Source organism: Podarcis erhardii (assembly GCF_964252035.2).
Source record: "Podarcis erhardii genome assembly, chromosome: 1".
NCBI lineage: Eukaryota > Metazoa > Chordata > Lepidosauria > Squamata > Lacertidae > Podarcis > Podarcis erhardii.
The window spans coordinates 36,493,723-36,512,917 of NC_138497.1; the positions used below are offsets into that span (position 1 = coordinate 36,493,723).

At 41.3% G+C, this 19,195-nt stretch overlaps 1 protein-coding gene across 4 annotated transcripts in view; it reads left to right on the forward strand.

Moving 5' to 3' along the window:
- Positions 1 to 30: 30 nt before the first annotated feature.
- STRN3 (striatin 3) overlaps positions 31 to 19,195 on the forward strand; it is a 45,099-nt gene continuing 25,934 nt past the window's right edge. For all 4 annotated transcript variants that reach the window (XM_081860012.1, XM_081860014.1, XM_081860013.1 and 1 more), the window contains exons 1-3: positions 31 to 636; positions 15,908 to 16,011; positions 18,230 to 18,303. In XM_081860012.1, the coding sequence (XP_081716138.1) occupies positions 280 to 636; positions 15,908 to 16,011; positions 18,230 to 18,303 (535 nt within the window). In that variant the 5' untranslated portion in view covers positions 31 to 279. The remainder of the gene's footprint in view (positions 637 to 15,907; positions 16,012 to 18,229; positions 18,304 to 19,195) is intronic.

Here is a 19,195-nt window from a genome sequence, read left to right on the forward strand (position 1 = left end):
CCCACCCCGTGGGTGGGTGAGCCGAGCTGCTGAGTGAATCTGTCCGGCTGATGATGGAGCTGAGGCTGTAATGGCGGCCGGCGGCGGCGGCAGGAGCAGCAGCGGCGGCGGCGGCGGCGGCTGGAGCTCGGCGCTGCTCTGACACCCGGCTCCTGCTCCGCGTGGCCTTGACACCCCCGGGCCGGTCCCTCCCCACAAGCAGCGCTCGGGACACCAGGCGGGAGGAGCAGCAGCAGCGGCAGCAGCAAGAGGAGGCGGGGGAAGGACTCCCCACAGACAATGGACGAACATCCCGGAGCCGGCGGCGGGATCATGGCAGGGCCCAGCCCGAGGCCGCAGCAGCAGCAGCAAGGGCCGCTGCCGCCCGCCGGAGGAACCGCGAACTCCCAGCTGCTCGGCCAAGGCTGCGCGGGGCCCGGCGGCGGAGGCAACCTGCCGCCACAGCAGCAACCCCAAGGCCCGGCGGCAGCGGCGGCTCCGGAAGCGGTGGGCCCCGGCGGCGGCGGCGGCGGCGGCTCGGAGCTGTCCCGGCCTCAACACTACACCATCCCGGGGATCCTGCACTACATCCAGCACGAATGGGCCCGCTTCGAGATGGAGCGCGCGCACTGGGAGGTGGAAAGGGCCGAGCTCCAGGTGAGGCGGAGGGGACGCACACAAGCACAATGAGAGAGAACGGCTGGCTTGAGGAGAGGAGGGTCTGTCCGTAACCGGGAAGGAAGGAAGGGAGCTGCGGCGGCGTGGCTGAGGAGGGAGGGGAGGTGGGTGCGGGGCGGACGACGACGCGGCGGCGGCGGCGGCGGGGGAGGAGAAAGTTACCTGTCCGGCGCGGCGGGCGTCACTCGGCACGTTCCCCCGCTCGCGGCTCCTCGGGTTGGGCAGCCTTCCCCGGGGCAGCCATTTTGGTTTCTAGCATGGCGCCCGCCTGGGCCTGTCAGGCTAGGCAGGGGAGGGCTGCCGTCTCCCCCCGGCCCCGGATTTTAAAGCACCGACTCCGCAGTGCCCGCACGCCCTGACAGTTAGCTGGGGCTCGAGGGCGGGCGAGGGGGGGGGGCAACGGCGACTTTCCCGCTCGCTGCGGCGGCTGCTGCCGGAGCCCTCCGGACATTTGGGAGGCTTCTCCGGCCTACCGGGAGGGCGAGTCGCATCATCTTTATAAGGACACGGCGATCTCAACCTGCTCTTAGCCCCCGACCTTATTTATTTCCAGCTGTTACCTTGGGAATACAAAGCCGCGCACTTCCTTCTTGGCGAGGGACCCCGCCTTCTTTCTAGGAATAGGAGGCGTGTTCCCCCTTCAATCTCTGTTCAGCACCCACATGGGTGACACTACCCCTAAAAATAAATAAAAATGAAACGGAAAGTGGGAGACGTGACCAGAGAGAAATGGATAAATTTGACGGATCGACCGTTTCAGGCTGCTGCTGCTTATTCTTCATCCATTTGTAATCTAGGGTTATATCAGCAAAATACATTAAGGTGTAAGGTGTTTGCCAAAACCAAGTATGACATAGGCACATGAGTCAGGGATCCAGGAGTGGCCAGGACTCCCTACTTAGCATGCATTGCTGGGTAGTTAATCTGGTTTTGTGTATGTGAATGACCATTAAAATTGGGTGCCTAGGTGTGAAGGTACATGTGCCTCTATAATTAAAGTCTTCAGTTGTGCGCATCTGAGGTTTAGCTACATTCTAAAAGGTTTTTTTTAAAAAAAGGAATACAAAATAGGCCTGCAGTTGTACTGTATCCTGTGATGTGTGTCCCTATATAGCTAATGTAAGGAGCAGTGTGAGGCATGTAAAAGCGAAGGTATGCTTTTCCTGATTAATATGGTTGATTTTCAGTGTAGTTAGATTTGGATCTGGAAGCCCTAGGTCTGTCAGAAGACAAGTACTGACTTGTGCACAGCTGTGCAATTTCTCACCTGCAGTTTCCTGTTGGGTGAGGGGACAGCATTCCATCTTAAGGGGTTCTTGTGAGGCAAACACTGAATTTTATAATGCACTGCAAAGCGAAAGAGATACTGTAAAGGAGAACAAACAGTAATAATGTAATCAAGACTAAAATGCCTGCTAGATGTTGGGTGTCATGACAAGTGACAACTATATTTTGGCAACCCTATTATTTAATAGAATTACTTTTGTTTTTGCTGTTGCTGTTGCTGCTTTGAGGGATCACGTATATCATATTGAAAGAGAAGTCATGTTTATTCATGAGACTAGCTAAGCAAGCCAAATTCACGATCATATATGTTTATGACATATAGGACCCAGCTTGGGCTGATTATAAGTCTTTATCTTCAGTTAGATGCTTTATCTGCTAGCAGTGTGGCTCAAACCTTTCTTATTATTGAGAATTTTACAATCTGGTAATGGTTCTAGGACATGGAGAAATGGTGATTGTAATAGGAAAGATATTAGGTGAAGCTTTGTGTCTTTTGTGGCATTGAAGACCATTTAATACAGTATTAGATGATTTGCATCCCTGTATCCAGTTATCTGGGACTAAATCCCATTGAACTAAATGAGACTTACTTCTTAGTAGACATGTGTTAGTCCTTTGAAAGTTTGATAGGTCACTCCAGGGCAAGATTAGCCAGTATGATGTCCTCAAGAGGTTGTTGGACTTTAACTCTCATCAGCTAGCATGGGGAATGGTCAGGGATAATAGAAGGTAGAGTCCAATGACATACAGAGAGCCTCACTTCAGGATTTCTGTCACGTATCTTGCAGATTTTGCATTAATTCTTGTTCCCTTAGTTTGTTGCAGTTTCCTAGATTAGTTTTTATATACATTACTGGCTTTTTCTTTCTCTCAAAGAAGGACCAATAAAAATCTCCAAGTGATTCTAAACAGGATGGAATGACAAGTTAAGAGGCTGTGTCTTGAGAGGATAATCCATGAAAATTGGAGATCCCCTCTATGTAAACTGTAGTACTGGGATGGAGAACTGAGTTTGGCTAGTAGGTCAGCTTCAAAACTCGCCCACAGTCCCACTTACCAACATTGACAAATGTGCAGGACCACTCACTTGTCAACCCTCTACTGTTATAATGATGTCATTTGATTGACACCTGTCGAGGTTTGATGGAGGTCACTGTAACTGCTGAGCAGCTGATTGGTGGTTATAGCAAATTCTTTTGAAGATGCAGTTTAAGTGCCAATCAGCTGTTAGTGCTGGGATCATGCCTTACAAGGGGTGGGCTTTGGAGAAAGTGCTCACTTTTTAATCAGAAATTTTCCCCCTCTGCAAAGGAAACTATTTGGCTACAAAACACTCAGCTGCATTAAGGAGTTCTTAGCCGAAATTTAAACTCCTAGCGCAGGGGTAGGCAACCTAAGGCCCATGGGCCACAAGCGACCCACTGGGGTCGTTTACCTGGCCCACGAGCCGCCTGCTCAGCGAGTCCCCACGTGCTGTGCTAAACTGGTGCGGTGTGGGGACTCGCTTCCGTGGCGCCGGAAATCCCGTCTTAGCAGACGCCAGAAATCGCAGGCGTGTGCACTCAGGCACACATGCAATCCAGCCCACAGAGGGATCTCCACTGGAGTGAACCAGCCCAGGCAAGGTAAATCTTGCCGCCCCCTGTCCTGGTGCTTCATTTATGCCCACACATTATAACAACGGTAGGTGGCCGTGGTTCGTGGGAAGCAGTTCTGCAGACCAAACTGGGACCCATATTGGGCCTTCTTATGCCCTTGAGCTGGAGTTTTCTGCCCCTGCTATCAGTGTTAGAAACTGAGATTTGAAAGAGGTGATATGGTAGAAGTTAGATAAAATAAAGCACGGCATGGAGAAGTATGACAAAAGAATAAAATGAAGCATGGCATGGACAAAGTGGCTAGAGTAAAGTTTTTCTCCCTCTCCCCTAACACTAGAACTTGTAGCTATCCAGTGAAGTTGGATGCTGGAAGACTGATAAAAGAAAGCATTTCTTCATGCAACATGTACTTAAAACTATGGAACTTGTTCCCATAGGAGGCAGTGATGACCACCAACTTAAATAGATTTAAAAGAGGATTGGACAAATTAATGGAGGATAAGGCTATCAATGGCGCTACTCTACCTCCATAATCAGAGTCAGTATGCCTCTGAATACCAATTGCTGGGAATCAGGTAGACAGAGTGCTGTTAAGTTCATGTCCTGTTTGCAGGATTCCCACAGGCATCTGGTTGGCCACTGTGAGAACAGGATGCTGAACTAGGTAGGCCATTGGCCTGATCTAGCAGATGGTTCTTATATTCTTATCTTATCCATAATTTATACCTCTTCAAGTTTGAAAATACAGTGGTACCTCGGGTTAAGAACTTAATTCGTTCTGGAGGTCTGTTCTTAACCTGAAACTGTTCTTAACCTGAAGCACCAGTTAATGGGGCCTCCTGCTGCCGCCGCGCTGCCACCGTGCAATTTCTGTTCTCATCCTGAAGCAAAGTTCTTAACCTGAGGTACTATTTCTGGGTTAGCGGAGTCTGTAACCTGAAGCGTCTGTAACCAGAGGTACCACTGTAAAGGCAAATGAATTGAAGAACTAGGAAACCTGGAATTCCGAAATGTTTTTGCCTTTCAGAATATAACGCAGGATAAAAAGTAGGTAGAGTTTGGTCCAGTTATTTGCTCTGTATTCCTGCTACAAAAGATGTGTTGGTGCAAAAAGCAAAGCAGAACTTTTTTTGTCACAACTAATGTTCAGGCAGCTAATTTTTCTTGACAAATTTAAGGTTGTAACATAGTGATTTTATTAAAAAGAAAGGAAGAAATAAGAAAACAATAGAATTAGAATTGGAAGAGACTTCAAGGGTCATCTAGTCCAACACCCTCCAGTGCAAGAATCTCAACTAAAGCACCCATGACAGATGGCCATCCAACTTCTGCTTAAAAACCTCCAATGATTGAGAGCCCACCACTGTTGAACAGCTGTTACTTTCAGAAGGTTCTTCTGATGTTTAGTAGGAATCTGCTTTCTTGTAACTTGAATCCATTGCTTCAGGTCCTACCCTCTGGAGCAGGAGAAAACAGGCTTGTTCCATCTTCCATGTGGCAGCCCTTGAGATATTTGAAGATGGCTATCATATCTCCTCTCAGTCTCTTGTGCAGGCTAAACACACCCACCTTCCTCAACTGTTCCTCATAAGGCTAGGTTTCCAGATCCTTGATGATTTTGGTCACTCTCGTCTGCACACATTCCAATTTGTCAATATCCTTCTTAAATTGTTGTGCCCAGAACTGGACACAGTATTCCAGGTGTGGTCTGACGAAGGCAGAATAGAGCAGTGCTATTAATTCCATTGACCTGGACACTATACTTTTGTTGATGCAGCCTAGAATAACATTACTTTTTTTTCTGCTGCATCACACTGTTGACTCATGCTAGGCTTGTGGTCTACTAAGACCTCTAGACCCTTTTGACATGTACTACTAGCAAGCCAAGTTTCCCCCATCTTATGTTTGAGTAGCAAGTTCTTCCTGCCTAAGTGTTGAATCTTACATTTTTTCCTATTGAAATACATTTTTTAGTTTAGGCCCAGTTGTCCAATCTGTTGAGGTCAACTTAAATGACTGGAAACAATATTGAAAGAACAGATAAATGGGGAAAACCGTATAAGCAGAGTAGGGGCTGCAGGTTAATTATTACTGCAAGTGTTTGCAGTACAGCCAAAACTGCCAGTTATGCCATAGTGACAGTAATTGAGTTTGGAAACAAGCTAGGCAAACTGCTTCCTTGATCATAAGGAAATGTGGAAAAGCATCCACTGGGTCAACAGAATATATACAAAAATAAATATATACAAAACTACTGGAGATTGTACAGGGGTTTTATGATTGCTATAGTAATGTGGCTGAAAAACTTGATAAAAATGAGATTCAGAACTGTCCAGCAAACCCCCATTAATGATAGAAAAGCAGACCAGGACAGCCAGTTACAGTGAGGGAAGCATTAAAACTATACAGTATTTAAAATAAAGCAATTCATTAGTTTCCTATAGTTTTAATGCTGAGTTTATAAGTAATATGATATACTAGTTAAATGATATTCTTGGCTAAAGGTTAAATATGTTCTATGTGGAGAAGGATCAATACGGTTTTAAAAAGACAATTGGCGATATTAGATGTGTTTTAAATATTTATCTCAACGAAGTGTAATCCCAACATCGTTGCAGTTAATGGATTTTGAGGTGGCTTTCAATTAGATAGATAGATAGATAGATAGATAGATAGATAGATAGATTCTTTATTGTCATTACACAAGTGCAACATTGCACAAGTGCAACGAAATTGGATGCCATCCCTTAAAAACAACAAAAGCAAAACAACAACAACAACCAAACAAACCACATTCCAGCCACACCCACACCCACACCCATCAAACTCCCAGGTCACACTATCGAGTTACTGCATTTAAGAAGGCCACAGCTCTTGGATAGAAACTATTTTTCAGTCTATTTGTCCTTGACTTGATGTTTCTGTATCTCCTGCCAGAAGGCAGTAGTACAAACAGACTGTGTCCCGGGTGAGATGCATCCTGCAGGATATTGTTTGCTTTCCTAAGACAACGGGAACCGTACAGTTCTTCCAAAGATGGGAGGGGATGACCAATAATCCTTTGGGCTGTGGTTATGACCTTCTGGAGCACCTTCCTCTTCCTAGCTGTACAGCTGGAGAACCAGGCACAAATACAGTATGTGAGAATGCTCTCTATGGAGCCTCGGTAGAAGGACACCAGCAGTCTCTCACTCAGATTGTTCTTCTTTAAAAGTCTGAGGAAATAAATTCTCTGCTGGGCCTTCTTCACCAGAGCAGTGGTATTTGCGCTCCAAGTCATGCCCTGATCGATAGTCACTCCCAAAAACCTGAATTCCGCCACCCTCTCCACCCGTTCCCCGTTGATATACAAGGGCTGAATGTCCGCCTTTTTTTTCCTGTAATCCACCACCAATTCCTTGGTCTTAGCCGTAATTAAGCGGAATGGCTGTTATTCAAATAAGCATTAATATATTTTGGGGACATCAATATCATGAATGACAGTAATAAACATAACTAGATTGGTTATAAATGGTTAATTGTGGAAACTGGTATTTCTTGAGAAGGGAGTTGGGTGAAACTGCATACTCTCTTCACTATTCAGTTTTTGTGGTGAGACCCTTACTATCTTAGTTCAATCTGAAAGGAATATAGATGAGTTGATGGGTTGCAGCATGAGAAGAAAGTGAAATCCCCTTCTCCACATCCTGACTACAGCCCTTCTCAGGGTAATATACTGGTTGAGTCCAAGATGACTGAGCCACAAAGATGATAGAACCTGCAAAGAGGATGATTGTACTTCTTGGATATGTTTGACGTGGCATTTTTATATGAATTGGAAATCAGCAACATTTTTGTACAAAGCATTTCTGATGCTGCATCTTGAATATAATATCAAAACAAGGCAACAAAGTGTTTTACAATTTATAATATTGGAATAAACATGCTAAAAAAAATCCAGGAGCCAATTTAAGGAGCTGATATGACTGTCTCCCTTGTCCTGATTTCTGCACTTCTGCCTTCCCACAGGTCTTAAGTAGCTCCAGGGGAGGTGGGGGTGTTGCCCTAACTAACAACTTAATGATTTAATCATGGTAACAAGAACATGATACATTGTCTATGAATTACTTAATTTTTGAAGGGTGTTTACTAGAACAGGTGTAAAGCTTAAGAATAGTATCTCATTCACAAAGCATATTCAGAGCCCTTTTTTTAAAAAAAGGGGGTACCTTGTGATTTCAGTGTTAATACTGAGACTGTGACGCAACTGGAATTGAGTTTGGTTTTGTTTTAAATCCACATGTCTTGGTCTTTCACACTTTCTCTGAATTATTGGTGCTGGTCACAACTAGAAGCTTGCTGAATAAAATTCCCTTTGGAAAGTAGGGGTTGGAGGTACAGTGTTGTGGTGGTTTTATTGCTATCTAGATGTTCTAGATGATCTAGAAGATGGTACCCAGGAATTATTGTTCCGCCTCTTGACAGTTATGCTGTGGGCTTTCATATGGCTTTGTTTTATCTCCCACGCTATTCAACAACTACATGAAACCAGTCTTAGAAACTCAGACATATACGTTAATCGCCAAATGACATCTTAAACCTAGGTTACAGTCATCACAACGAAATGTCTAGGTGCCTTTTTGTGGTGAGATTTATTGTTATTAATTTCATTTCTATACCACTTTAGATTTTAAAGAAAAAATTAAAAAGTCTTCTACAGCACATTAAAACATCAGATACTGTAAAACAATCCAGAATAAAACGAATTTGAGTATCAAGGGAAATATATCACTTTGCTTTCCTCATAGTTATTTACCTACTTAATTTATATAGTGCCCCATAGCAGAAGAACTGTAGGAAGCCAGTGTGGTGTAGTGGTTTGAGTCTTGGACTAGGACCTGGGCCTTCTTGGTAGTGGTGCCCTCCCTGTAGAACTCCCTCCCTTCAGATGTCAAGGAGATAAAGAATTACACAACTTTTAGAAGACATCTGAAGGCAGCCTTGTATCAGGAGGTTTTTAATGCTTGATGTTTTTATTATGTTTTTGATATGTTGTTAGCTGTCCAGAGTGGTTGGGGAAACCAGCCAGATGGACAGGGAATAATAATAATAATAATAATAATAATAATAATAATAATAAAATCATCATCATCATCATCATCATCATTAGGGTTCAAAACCCCCTCAGTCATGAAGCTCACTGGGTGACCGTGGACTATTCACAGCCTTTTAGCCTACCTCACAGGGTCATTGTAGAGATTAACTGAGGAGGAGGGTGAGCCATGTACTTCTTGGAGAAAAAGGTGGGATATAAATGCAGTAAATAAGCTTTTCTGCTTGCCTGCTTAAGAAAGCAGTAGGGGCCAGCCAGATAGAGATGTCAGTCGCCAACTTGGCACCCACAGATTTCCAGTGGTTGCAATTGGACCCGTGCCAGTAGCAGAACTCTCCTGGCGCCTGGGGAATTTCTATCACTAGAAACCACTGTGGGTGTGCTGAGGTGTTACCAATATGTGGCTGGCACCCAGCTTTATATCTCCTTTTCATTTAATCCAAGTGAAGCAGTGAGTGTTCTGAGCAAGTGCTTAAACTCGGTAATGGACTGAACTAAACTAAGACTTAAACTGCAATGTGTTGTATTTGGGACTGCCTTTGAAAACGTTCTTGAGACCACAGACATAATACAGCAGCCAGGCTATTTATTGGGACATGGTCACTTGCTCTCTCTTCCAGGCAGTTTCCATTGGGATCATTATCAGCTGCTCTTCTTCGGGATCATCTGCTTAATGAAGTGAACAATGTGGTTACTAGGGAGAGGGCCTTTTCAGTGGTGGCGCTCAGTTTATGGAATGATCTTTCCAGAAAGCCTTGCCTGGATTGTGGTTTTCCTGGAATCATGTGAATACCTTTTTTCCCCTCCCAGGACTTTTAATTTCAGTTTTAATCATAGTGGGTACATTTTTCTGGTGTGCTAGATCTTTGCACCATTCCCCTCTTTCTGTTGATGATTTTATATTGCTTTCATTTTTTTTAGATGCTGTAGTCAGGCTAGTTTTAGATTAGCCTTCTTTTTTTAAAAAAAGTTTTTGGCATTTCTGCTCTGTAACAGTTTGAACAGTATTGGTATATGTTTTGTTTCTGTCAACTTCCCAGAAAACTATGTTGTATTTGTAGTATAAGTAGCTATAAGAATAGTGAAATAATAAATAAAATGCAGCATTACAGATGCACTTTGTGCCGCTCATATTAGAGACACAGTTTTTGCTCTGATTAGGATGACTAATGTAGCTGGCGTTCTCATGCTCCTTTCTCCTGTGGCATGTTTCTAGTCTCTTCCTTTCATTGATGTGCCATAGGTGGTCATGGTGTGCGAATGACAAAATAAATTTATTACAGAGTACAGTCATACCTCATGTTACGTCCGCTTAATGTTATGTTCTTTCAGGTTACGTCCTGCGGTGACCCAGAAGTACCGGGAAGGGTTACTTCAGGGTTTCGCCGCTCATGCATGCGCAGAAGTGGTGAATCGCAACCCGCGCGTTCGCAGACGCACCGCTGCGGGTTGCGCTCTTTTCATGTTGCGGACGGGCCTCCGGAACGGATCCCGTTCGCAACCAGAGGTACCACTGTATAACAGTATACAGTGGTGCCTCGCAAGACGAAATTAATCCGTTCCGCGAGTCTCTTCGTCTTGCGGTTTTTTCATCTTGCGAAGCACGGCTATTAGCGGCTTAGCGGCTATTAACGGCTTAGCGGCTTTAAGAAAAAGGAAACAAACTCGCAAGAACTCGCAAGACATTTCGTCTTGCGAAGCAAGCCCATAGGGAAATTCGTCTTGCGAAGCACCTCAAAAAACGGAAAACTCTTTCGTCTAGCGAGTTTTTCGTCTTGCGAGGCATTCGTCTTGCGGGGCACCACTGTAACAATTTTTTGTTGGAATAGACTTATACCCTTGAAGTAAATGAGTTTCAGAAACAAGCTTTCAATATTATTTAGATTCCGGTACAGAAAAAAACCCACAAATGAACAAGTGGTTTTCAAAAGGGAAGGAGTGTCTGTTTATCCTGTTGATTCACTCAGCTCCTTTTGAGATGAAAAATTTGCAATGCATCTTCACACTCACTCAGTTAAAACTTGCTGAATTTGTAGCAGGAACACTACTTCAAAATAATCACATGCCTTCCTCAAAGTGATTTACAATAAATAACTATTAAAAACAGTAACAGAAGAAAGCCACTTTGGGAGCATTTGAAATGCGGACCAACTTGATTTTGCATCGGATCGTGTGTAGTGATTTTTCTCTGAATACTTAACATTGTCTTCCATATAAAACAGGTGTTTCTATTTGAACTCTCTTGTACAAGCTGTTTGCCCTCCTGGACTACTTTATGTGAGAAAAACAGTTCTGTGCAGTTCTCCGTAGGAAAGTCCCCTGTTGCATAAGAAACTGACATTAGCTGTTCTACTGTCAGCCTTCACACAATATCTGTATTGTTCTTTTTTCTGTCATCTCTGCTGCTGTTTTTAACATTTCGCTTTCAGTTATAATTAACACATATGAAGCTGATACATTTACATAATGCATGATGGAAAACTAAATTTGTGAGAGATATAAGAAAGTAGCAAGGGGTATCATATCAAATTTGTTGGGGAGGGTTACGACTTAGTGTGTAGAACCCATGTGTATGATAGTGATATAGGCAGTCCAGAAGCTGATCGTGCATTCTTTTCAAGCATAAAGGGATGTGTGAATGCACTTTTGCTTACTTAAACAGCACTTCCAAATAATCCTTGAATAAATCCAACTTGTGATCTTGCTCTCATCATTCAGATTCATAGTTTTATCAACTTTATAAGCAAGCTGCATTTAGAAGAATGCTTGTAGTAAGCATCGGAGCTCCAATTTTACAGGGAAAACCTTGGGTTGAGATCATCCAAAGCAATACAGTCTTAATGATACATGTAATATCCTTATAATATTGATTGATATATTATTGATATTACATGTAACCAACAAAATATAACCACCACTATTTAAATAAATAAATAAATAAGAAAGTGAGTAACCATTTTTGGCCCAGAAACCTTCCCCTAAAGGAACATTTTTGACCATCTTATGGAAAATTGTTTCCTAAGGGGGCAAAATGAGCCTACTTCGGAGAGGGAGTTCTAGAGCCAAGTCTTACATACTAAAAAGACTCTCAGCATGGTCTCCAGAAGGCACATTTCTGTGATGCTGTGATGCACAGTAGGGTCTATACTAATGATTTCAGTAGGTAAGGAGCTTCTTATCAGAGATGGTGGTCCTTCAGATATCACTGTTCCAAACAAGGAGTTAAGACCAGCACGTTGAATTCAGCCCAGAGCCTCTATGCTTTCTATCAGCTGCCCTTGTCAACAGCTTGGTTATACCATTCTGGACTGATTGTAGTTTCCAAGCACTCTTACAAAGAAAACGTTAGAGAAAGGAAGGTCTAGGATTGGCTCACTCTTTCCTGGATATTGTAATTTCTAGAGATCTTGTGGTCTTTATTCTCTGGTTCCAGCTTTCCCCCTAACACCATCCTAATCAGTTTCTTCTTGGAGGAAATCACCATTATCCCACTGATGGAAAAAATACACTTTAATAATTTTTGTTTAAGCATGGACACTGCCATGGCTTTCATATGATTGACATTGTTTCCTTGTTATGACCATTTAACATTTGTTCAGTCTTTCCACAAGTATCTGTACAACTCATTCTCAGAATGGTGTTGCGATTGATAAATTATTATGGGGAGAGCCTCGCTCACACTTATTAATGCCATGTTATGCCGTTGTATACTTTGAAACAAACAGAGAATCAGGCTCCATTGAAGAAGGGGCATTGAACACAGTCACCAGATACTCCTGTTTTCTCCAGCTGCAGCCTGGCTTAGGCTTGATTGAAGAAGGATAATCAAACACGGTTTCTAGGCTCTACTGTATTCCACAGCACCAGAAGTAGAAAGGGAGGCAATTTGCAGTCTTTGGAGCTTATAAGCTGTGTTAAGAACATTCATATAACTGTGAATATCATAGTGATTCTTCGTAATTTACAGAAGTTATTTCTGTCTTCATTTTTTATATTTTAGAAAAATATTGGTGTACTTTGCTGAAATAATAACCAGTGATATGAATAAATCTAGTAGCAACATGTCCTATATATGTCTATTTAGATAGAAGGCAGTTCCAGTGGGTGACATACAGTTTTGTCCATCTGCAAGCAGAACACTTGTGCAATGGGACTTCCCTTTCCTCTTCTTCCTCCTGCACCACCCCTAAAACTGCTGTGAAGAGTAGGAAGAACATCTGGAGCTGATTTGGGAGGGTGCTGCAGGAGGGAATAGAGGAAGATGATGTCCTGGTACTTCTGCTTGTACCGCATTGAATATCACCTGTTGAGTTCAGTGGGATTTACTTTTAGGTAAATAGAGAATTTGCAGACTAATTCTATATGTTTATGGATGGATGCCTTCTAGTGTTTTCTTGATTCATGCAAAGTGTATTTAAGATTGTTTTGTAGCTGGGCCAGGTACAATTACATACCAGTCACTTTAATGGCTCTATTTTCACTATCCTTTTTTTAACATTGGGTTTTTTATTATGTTTTGAAATAGGCAGGTGGAAATATACAACAGGTTCAGTGGTAGAACTAGACTATTTTAAATACACATAGCTTAAGCATCCTGAATGATTCCAATATAAGTAGAGCACCCACACGATTTCATGTATATTTGCCTAATATCAGACTGGAATATTACCTACCAAGAAAGATAACATGCCATATAATGGAAAATCACTGGTGCGTTTCTAATTTCTTTCTGGCCATTCTTGACTATTGAGTTTTTATGGTAACTGTGATGTACTATGAAAGTGGTAAGAAAGTAAAACTCATTTCTCAATATAGGCTAAGGTTAATAACTCAGATTGTGTCGTGTACATTTTTATGTACATCTTACCTGAGCAGATTGCAGTTGATCACTCTTCCTCCGCACAATGACAGGAAAGTAGGCTGACTGTCAGATTTTTCTTTCTTCTCCTTAGCTATATATCACAACCCACTTGTGTCTCAGTCGTTAATGTAGTCACTCTGGTGGGAGGAGAACCTGTGGATTTAGCTGGCTGGCACTTAGCTGTTACCTCTGGAACTGTGTTTTGTTTATTAAAATTATTCGTATACTGCCTTTTATTTCAAAGAAATGTCAGAGTAGTCTACAGAATAATAAAACAGGATGTAATTAAATAGAACAACAAAAACCTTTTCAATAAAAATATGTATCAGTCAAAGTAACCAGAAATGCCAGGAAGTGGGATTAACAGTTGGGGAGAGTTCAGGTAAAGAGGTATATTTTTAATTATTGGCAGAACCATTTAGCTATCAGCGCCTGCCTTATCTTCATAGGGGGATTATTCATTCTCTGTAGTCGCCACCAAAGAAAAAGCGATTTTGGTGTTCTGTTTAATACTCTGAACTACTCTTCCACCAGCTACATTGTTGTTCTAGGAAATTAAATTCCTTTTTACTTTGCTTGTAGCCATTTTGTTGGGTTGTGAGGAAATCCTGGCTGCTAAAAAGGTGCACAGAATTTTCATCTACAGTTCAGGTAGGACCTGAATGAATGGATTCAAGTTACAAGAAAGGAGATTCCAACTAAATACGGTGGAACCTCGGTTGTCGAACGTAATCCATTAAGGAAGACCGTTCGACTTCCGAAACGTTCAACAACTGAGGCACAATGGGAGGTCGGCAGTTTCAATGGAGAAACGTGCCTAGGAAGCCATTCGACTTCCAAGGCGCGTTCGAAAATGGAAGCATTCACTTCTGGGTTTTCAGCGTTTGGGTTCCGAATCGTTCTGCTTCCGAGACACTCGAAAACTGAGGTTCCACTGTATTAGGAAGAACTTTCTGGTGGTAAGAGTTGTTCAACATTGGAACAGACTCCCTCAGAAGGTGGTGGACTCGCCTTCATTGGAAGTTTCTAAGCAGAGGTTGGATGGCCATCTGTCACGGATGCTTTAGTTGTGATTCCTGCATTTAAATTTTTCTCTGATGTTTATTTTCCTTTTGTCTTTTTCCTTTTATTTTCCTTTGCTCCCCCCTTTCTCTTTCCTCTCTTCTTGTTTCTTTCCTTTTCTTTTTTCTTCTTTTCACATTCTTTGCCTTCTTTCTTTTTTCAGTGGATATATTTAGGGCCTTTGTTAAGCTCCAGGGTTTGTGTACTCATGAGTGGGAGACAGGGTAATGTTGGTCTTCCAGGGTGAGAGGTTAGGAGGAGAAAGGAAAGATGCCAGGTGAGAGCTGGGAGGAGCTGCTACCTTCTGTTGGAAGTGGGGGCTGAGAATTGTCTTTAAGAGAGGACTTCATTCTCTTGTTTTTATTTTTTTGTAATTGTTATCTTATTGTATTGTGATGATGATGAGGATGATGATGGTAATAATAACAACAACAACAACAACAACAACAACAACAATGGCTGAAGGTGTGAGGAAATTCCACGATAATGGAATTTTTCTTGTGCACCTCTGAATCCAAACCAATGAATACTTTATGGTCCAATTTCATAAATATTTCATAAAACTTTAGAAGTAGATACTAATGATCCTGTTTGGAAAGGACATGCTAATTATGTGTCAGAGTATAATGTTTTCTGCCAGAATATAATGTTGCATTTGACAAGGCTGCACTTCATTTATTTGTATATGGGAACTCTTTTACCCCAGAGTTTTTTCTGTCACTTCAAAGTGAGGAATAGAGCACAGGTTTAGGGATATCATATGCAGGATAAACACAATAGATCCAGATTTTACTGTTACATTTTATACGTGAGTCAAGTTTGCAGACCTGTTCCTTCTGTTGTCAACTATATTAATAATGCAAAATCTTTGACAAGCTGGTTAATCTCTCAGAGGGTTTTGAAAGAACATTTATGTTGACTGTAGAATTTGATTTACTGGAATTTATTGGAAATAGTGTGTGTGTTTGTGTTTAAAATCGTTTGGTTTATTTTTAGTGCTGTTACTGGCATCCTATTATTATTTTTAAAAACTGCAACACCTGGCAAATTAGTAACATCAGTTGAAATTGGTCAGACTAATTGACTATTAAATCATTTTACTTTTTCACGAAACAGGAATTTCTATTAGGTCACATATAACTTAAGTCCATTGAGCTCAGTGGGTCTGTTCTGAGGATGACTAATATTGGATCTTACTCATTGTTTATTTGTTTGTTTATTACAGGAGCTTTAAAAATAAAACTTAGAATATATGCCTTGAAAACTTCTGGCAGGAGTATACATTCAGTGATGATATATGTGAACAAGAGACTTGAATTGAAAATTCTAATTTGACTTTTATGTTTTCAGGCTCGGATCGCATTTTTGCAAGGTGAAAGAAAAGGTCAAGAAAACTTGAAGAAAGATTTAGTAAGAAGAATAAAAATGTTAGAATATGCATTAAAACAAGAAAGGTTTGTGTACCATTTCTCTAATCTGAGAATTTTTTTCGATATTTTAAAATGTACAATTCCTGTAAGGAAATTGGCCGCAGGTTAGAAAATATATTGACTAAAAGAAAAAGGGAAAAAGCAATCCACTTAATGTTTACATGGCAAAATCTCATTTCTGAGTTGGATCTGCCCAAAATAAACCCTCCTGTTACATGAAGTGCTTTGACAACTTAGTTCAACATTGAAACTCACATCAGCAATTTCTGCCATCAGTTTTTTGTTGCAGACACTGGGATTGTTTCTGAATTCCACTCTGCACTATTTTCTTAGGGAGATAGCCACCTAATCGTGCAGTGGATTTCTGCTTGCACAACAGGACTTCTTTTCTGCTGACATTCAGATCACATTTTGGGGGGCATGTTGGGTGCTGTACAGCAAAGGAAGAAGAGGAAGTCCCATTCTGCAAGTGAAAATCTGCCTGTGCAACACTGGCTGCCACTTTTATGTGTGTGTTTTTGTATGCAATGTAAAGTATTTTAACTTACCAAGACTTGATTAACGGAAATTAATCCATGGGCCTTTTCTCCCTTATAATAATTCTTACTGTAACGTGTTGTCACAGATGTGATAAATAAAGGAGCCTGATGGGATGAACAATGTCAGATTATGAGTATACTTGGACACTGTATTTAAAATCCCACAGATGTGACATTCCATTTTTTTCAGATATGTGGAAAGCCTCCCTTTTTCCTATGACAGCACTATTGTGAATGCTTCCAGTTTAAGAATTTTGCTGCAGTAATGATCATGACAGTTGCAAAACAGTATCTAATGACTGAACAGAAGCAGTAAAATCTCTGAAAAGTTATAATTTAAAGGAAATGAAAAAGACATTTTGTTACAATTTGGGAAAGTAACATTTTCTGACTTAATAGGGAAGTTGCAAGCTTGTAAAAGAAGCATGCCTGCTTGAGACTTACAGGAATAATAGGAGTTTATAGAAATGAAAATTTTAAAAATGCAAGAGAGCCAAGCCTTCATGGCTACAGTGCTTCAATGCAGTATAGTTGTGCAAGCAGAAAATGATTAGACCATCAGTTAAGAATTCTACACTTCCACTCTCTTTAATGAAAGGCAGGAAGTATATGCCCTGTTTAGCATATACTTAACCATCCTCAAACACAGCATTTAAAATAGAAACAAAATGGATGGGTAGCTGTAGCTCAACTGCAAGGTTCAGAAAAAGGAAACTAAATGATCAAGGGCAGGTACCCTGTGAGGAAAGGTTGCAGGATGGAGGACTTTTTAATTTAGAGAAAACCTGAGTAAGAGGTGACATAGAAGTTCATAAAATTATACAAGGCATAGAGAAAGTGGATAGAGAACATTTTCTCTCCTCTTGTACCACTCAACCTTGTGCATATCCATTGAAACTGAATGTTGATAGATTCAGGAAAGAAAGTACTTCTTTACATAACATATAGTGGAAGAAGGTGGAAGATAGACCTATCAAGCGTTACTGGTCGTGATGGCTACTGGAGGCAGTATTCTTCTGAATACCAGTTGCTAGAAACAGCAGGAGTGGAGAGTTCTCTTGTGCGCAGATCTTGCTTGCAGATTTCCACAGGCACCTGTGGTTGGCCACTGTGACAACTGGATGTTGGACTAGATGGGCCACTGAGAGTAGATTTTCCCTTGGCATTTCAGTGCCTGACATCTGCTTAGTCATTTAATGATTACAATTTCCTGTTTGTTTTAGGAAGTGGGTGACTCTTTTGGTACTCCTACCTTTTTCACTAGGTCATTACATGAAATAAAATTTTGGAGGCTGTATGCAGAGTCACGTGTGTCTGTTTTACAGTTAGAGAAATGAGGTAAAACTATTTTTCCGTTGTACATTTGTGGTTCTTATTTTTTAGAGAACACCAACTGCCAGAAATAGCTGCTATGGATATGTAGTTAACAGGAATATTAATTTGTAGTATGTTGCATCTGAAGCAGCACTCATACTGTATTGCCCTTCTGCCCCCTGGAAAGAATCTCCTCAGAGTGGAGGCCATTCGCGAAAGATTTTCCCTGACCTATAGAAGAAGCTTTATGGGGCTGCAGAGAGAAGAAGGGGACAAGGATTCCCCTTGCATGTGTCTTTGTGAGCATTGCTTTTAAATGCAATGCAGTGGGAAAACACAGAGGGAATTAATTTTCATTGCTGATCAATATGTTTGTTTAATTTTTTAAGGGCAAAATATCATAAACTAAAATATGGCACAGAACTGAACCAAGGTGACTTGAAAATGCCAACTTTTGAATCAGGTAACAAACTGTTTGCAACCGTTGAATTTAGTTTAAATTCTTCTATTGCTCACTTTTTATATAGAGAGAAATCCCTTCCCAGCTGTGTAAGCAGTATCTTTGTACATATCCAAGTGAATTTATTTCTATGCTAGTTTTTCTTGTATGGCTTTGTCTTTATGCTGTGATTAATTTTCAGTATGATTTATAAGTATGATTATAAATCAGAGATAGATCTCAGTACCTGGGCTGAATGATGGGGTGTGTGGAAACACTCCTTCAGATGCCCTAATAGTATGATATCCAGATATTTGAAAAAAATAGGAAAGACGAGATTCCGAGAAACAAAGAAAAGAGTATGTATGTGCGTACGCATGTGCGCATGCAAATGCACCAGTGATATTCTGCTAAAAGTATAAAGTCCTCAGGAAAAACTGGGGAAGATCAAAAGGAACAGGTCCATAAAGTATCTTGTTAGTTTTTGAAAAGCAGAGTCTTGTATGGAGTAAGAGCAAAAATTCCTTGGCTGTTACTATCTCAGGGTTTAAGTGCATCCCCCTGTATAAACAAACGTTCACATGGAAAGTTGGCATAGCAGGAGTCTATGCATATCAGAAGCTATAGCGTAGTCTTCCAAATATGCTTGCTTTCCTGTGCATTTATAACTGGGGAGCATTCAAACATGTAACCTTTATGTGCAATCAGAAGCAATAAAAAACATATCAACTAAAAAATAGAATTAGTTTTTCTGTCACTGTTTCATTTTCTACTTTGCAGCCAAATGGCTCTTAAAGACAAAAAAACAAACAAACCCCACAAATTCAACCAGATCATTAATGGAGCAGAATCTTCATCAAAATAAAATCGACAGACATAGAATAAGTAAAATGTACTATTCTGTGTGCCGCATTCT